General features: G+C 31.7%; 1 protein-coding gene across 1 annotated transcript in view; it reads left to right on the top strand.

The window, feature by feature from the left end:
- Positions 1-4,058, top strand: part of ZC2HC1A (zinc finger, C2HC-type containing 1A) — a 77,032-nt gene that overhangs the window by 47,090 nt on the left and 25,884 nt on the right. Inside the window, exon 6 of the mRNA XM_012663099.1 lies at positions 2,718-2,828. Coding sequence (XP_012518553.1) covers positions 2,718-2,828 — 111 coding nt within the window. The remainder of the gene's footprint in view (positions 1-2,717; positions 2,829-4,058) is intronic.

Raw genomic sequence — 4,058 nt, 5'->3', positions numbered from 1 at the left:
TGTGGGAGTCATTTTGGAACTCTACTGCATGAGTCTTCAAGGTTTATTAATTTGTGCCTCAGTAGTCTAGGACTCATTTTAAGTGATGAAATTAGGGCCCCAAATTAATTTACTCATTAAAAAGTTGAAAACTATATTATTAGAGTTAACTTATTAATTTAAAAACTAATGCCTATTACAACAATGTGCTTTACTGTATATGTATGAAAAGAAATAATAAATTTAGCTAGATGAACAATAATGTGAGAGAAATTCTTTAAGAAGGGAGAAGGATGGGAGAAGTCTTTAAGATACTAACAGCAGTCATGTTTTATTTTTAAGTAATTAGTGATAAATCCTAGAAGGAAGGACTTTGTGTCCTGGGCCATTTTTCCTTGTACTACTACTGCTAAAGCAGATCTCTGTACCTTCTGAAACAGATCTCAAAGAAAGAGTGACTAGCAGTAAGATAAAGTCCAATTCCAAAATTAAATTTCCTTTTACTATTTGTTGAGCCATAGCAGGCAGATTCTACAGATAGGATAAGAGTAAGTCTTTTTACATTCTGGCCAGGAAGAAAAATGTACTGATCATGTGAGACTGAGGCAACATATTTTAAGTTCTAATCAAGACAGACAGCTCTTCACAGTCTCTTGAATGGTTCTTGACATTTAGATTCCACCTCTTAGAAGACATTGCTGAAAATAAGTGATAGGCATTTAGATAATGACAGTTATTAATGTTGATAACATCTTATATTTTGCTCTAAATGTAAACATTTTGAACAATTTAAAATTCTCGATATGATTCAATTATGTGTGTATATTCATGAGTATGTTTGTGTCATCTGTACATCTCAGGTACTTTTTATATGAAGGTGATGGGATTTCTTAAAGACTGTTTTAGAGCTCCCGCCCCCTGCAAGTGTCCTTCCTATTCAAATGCCATTCTTTGAAATATTTTTTAGTGATTGAATTCCTAGAAAGGCACTATAGTAGTTTTACAACATCCCCAGAAGGGCTACACAAAAGTACAATAGAGTGAACCTCATGGATAGACTTGGAGTGACCATTTGAGGAGGTCCAGGGTATTCCACTCATGTACCAAGTTGATTCTTTGCTTGTTGAAGTTTAGAAATAATTTAAAGAAGTAACTACTCAAAACAACCTCTCTTTGAATGACAGCATTACATATTGAATGTGAGATTTGTATACAAATCACTTGAGTTCAAGTTCAAGTACTATTCTGACCACATAATAGCTTTGCAATTTACATAATCTCTCTGAACATACATTTCTTCAACTTTAAAATGAGAATAATATCTTCTGAAAGATTGGGGGAAGTTATGTAAAATGAAGTATGTATGGTGCCTGGCTGCATATTTGGCATGTAGTGGGTGTTTGAAAAATGGTAGATGTTGTTATTACCTGCGTGTATTTTGGAAGCAGATATTTAAAATTTTGGCATACTCTTTCCTACTTTGCCACATAAGTAGAGTATGAAGAATTTCAGCCAAAAGTTTAAGAACTTCTAATCTGAAGATATTTTTAAAAATATTCTACTTGTTCATATAATACAACATTGCTTACCTGTGAAATGAAAAGATTTAACTAAAACTCTAAAGAGGGAGAGGGAACTAATGCTTTACTGAACATCTAAACCCTAGCTCCGCAACATATGAGCACAGCGTCACCTTGGGTAAGTTACTTAAGGGCTCTTTACCTCTCAGTTGCCTCATCTGTAAAATGTAGTTATTAATCCTATCTATTTCTAAGGATTAAATGTATTTATGAATGCAAAATAATTAGAAATGTATTTTGACACATAAGCACTATCATATAGAAGTGTTAACTTACAGTAGCAATAACAGTAGTAATAATATTGTTTTCATCAGCTACACTAAATGTTTATATAAATTGTCATTTATATCTCATAACCTTTCTGTAGGACAAAGATCATTTTATAAATGAGGGAACTCAAACTCAGACTCACTTGTCACAAAGCTGGTCAGTGGCTGTTGGCACTTGAATCTAGATTCATCTGGATCCTAAGAACTATACTTTTAGTGTTAAATTATCATTTAAATTTCTAAGCTTTCTTTGATTCCTGAAGTTTCAAAATGGGGATTCAAGAATGATCCAGCCAAAAGTCCCCTTGAAACCAGATAGCCCGGGTTGTGTAGTTGGTCAAATTAAATCTTTAAAGGGAAAATAATATTAACCAATTTATTTTAGTTACTGTATCCAAGAACTTTCATAAATTGAAAGTCCTTTAAAGTGACTATTTAATGATTCATTTTTTTGACCATAACCCGTATGCTTAGAATAATAATAAAACTTGTGTTTTACTATTACTTGTGTGATACTAAAATATTATTTAACAATTTATTTATAAGCATTTAAAAGAATATATCTGTGTTTTGAGGGAACTGTAAATTTAGACTTAAGAAAAATTGAAGCCTTCAGAAGGATTAACTTATAAATTTTGTGTAAAACATATATATATTTTCATTGATTTTACATACTATCAGAATAGCGTTAATAAATGCAAAATCCTTTGGTTTATCCTTAGAATTAACTACTATTTGTTTTCAGATTTAAAATAATTATTTGGACTTTAATCTTTTGAATTTCTGTGCAGCTTCTAATTATTTTTCCAATCAAGCAGATAGGCAATTTGAGAAATAAATTGTTACTATTCAGTACTTTTTAATTATTCCATCTCTTTCTCTCTTATAGAACTAACATTAAACCTCGAAATTCCACACCACCCAGTTTGGCAAGAAATCCTACTACATCAAGTGTGCTTACAAGCAAAAGAAAAACATATACTGAGAGCTACATAGCCAGGTATGTTTAGCTCTGCTATCCTAATAATTAAAACAAAATATGAATGTATATAGTTTTCCAAAGATCATATACAAAAGTAAAGTAACAAGCTCTTCATAGAAAACCTGATTTTTCCTTTGCTATATATATGATTTAATCTGGCTTTTAGGTTGTACACTAGAGAAGTAGTTTGGGCATAAATAGTATTGTCCTATACCTTGTTATCATTATTGTAGTAAATGCTCAAAGACAATTTGTTGAGTTCTACTGGATTCATTTGGGCTTTTGGTGTATTAATTTTAACTGCAACATGGTTATTTTTACCTGTACAAATGGAATAATAGACCTGTTGAACCACTGCTAGTGTAATTTTCAGCAACATTTTAATATTTAAATCTGTCCTCTGAAGTGATTATTTAGATACTTCCCTTTCTAATCTGTCATGATATTTACTCAACTCTGGCATTCACAAAGTTGAGTGATGAACTCATCTCAGTTATAAATATTTGTTTTTCGTATGTATATCCCAACTTATTCCTGAAAGTTTTAAGGCAAGGTACATAAATCTACGAAGTACAATACAACTTGAGAAGCAAAGACAATGAAATCTTGCAAACAGCTAGAGAAAAAATAGCCTTACCTAGATAACGTGAATATTACCCATACAGTACACAGCTCACTTGTGACACTAGGAGCCAAAAGACAATAGAATAAACCTGTTGAGAGTGTGGAGGGAGAATAACTGCAGACCTTAGATTGTATACCAGCTATACCAGTGGTTCTCAAACTGTAATGTGCATCAGAGTCACCTGGAGGGATAATGAAAGCAAACTTTTTACCCCACCCCAAGATTTCTGATTCAATAGGTCAAGAATAGGTCACAACATTTTTCATGTATTAGCAAATTCTCAGATGATGCTGATCCTACCAGATAAAAGATATCATTTTGTGAATCACTGACTTAAATTATTCCATAAATGAGAGTGAAATAAAAATATTTTCAGACAAAAAGTATTGAGAAAATTAATGATCTGTAGACCCTATTAAAGAAACATCCTAAGGCTGAATCTTAGGAAAGAGAAGTGACCAGAGGAGGAGGAGGAATTTTTAAAAGGAGGAATATGAGCAAAGAAATTGATAATATCTAAGCTAATACTGAGTGTATGAAATAATAAAGATAAAACAATGAAATAAAAAGATAATAAAGAGCACAAATTCCTAGAAAACTATAACTTACTAAAAGTGATTTCA

This window comes from Propithecus coquereli, unplaced genomic scaffold (genome assembly GCF_000956105.1).
Source record: "Propithecus coquereli isolate 6110/MARCELLA unplaced genomic scaffold, Pcoq_1.0 Scaffold8, whole genome shotgun sequence".
Lineage (NCBI taxonomy): Eukaryota > Metazoa > Chordata > Mammalia > Primates > Indriidae > Propithecus > Propithecus coquereli.
This window is presented reverse-complemented; position numbering and strand designations above follow the sequence as displayed.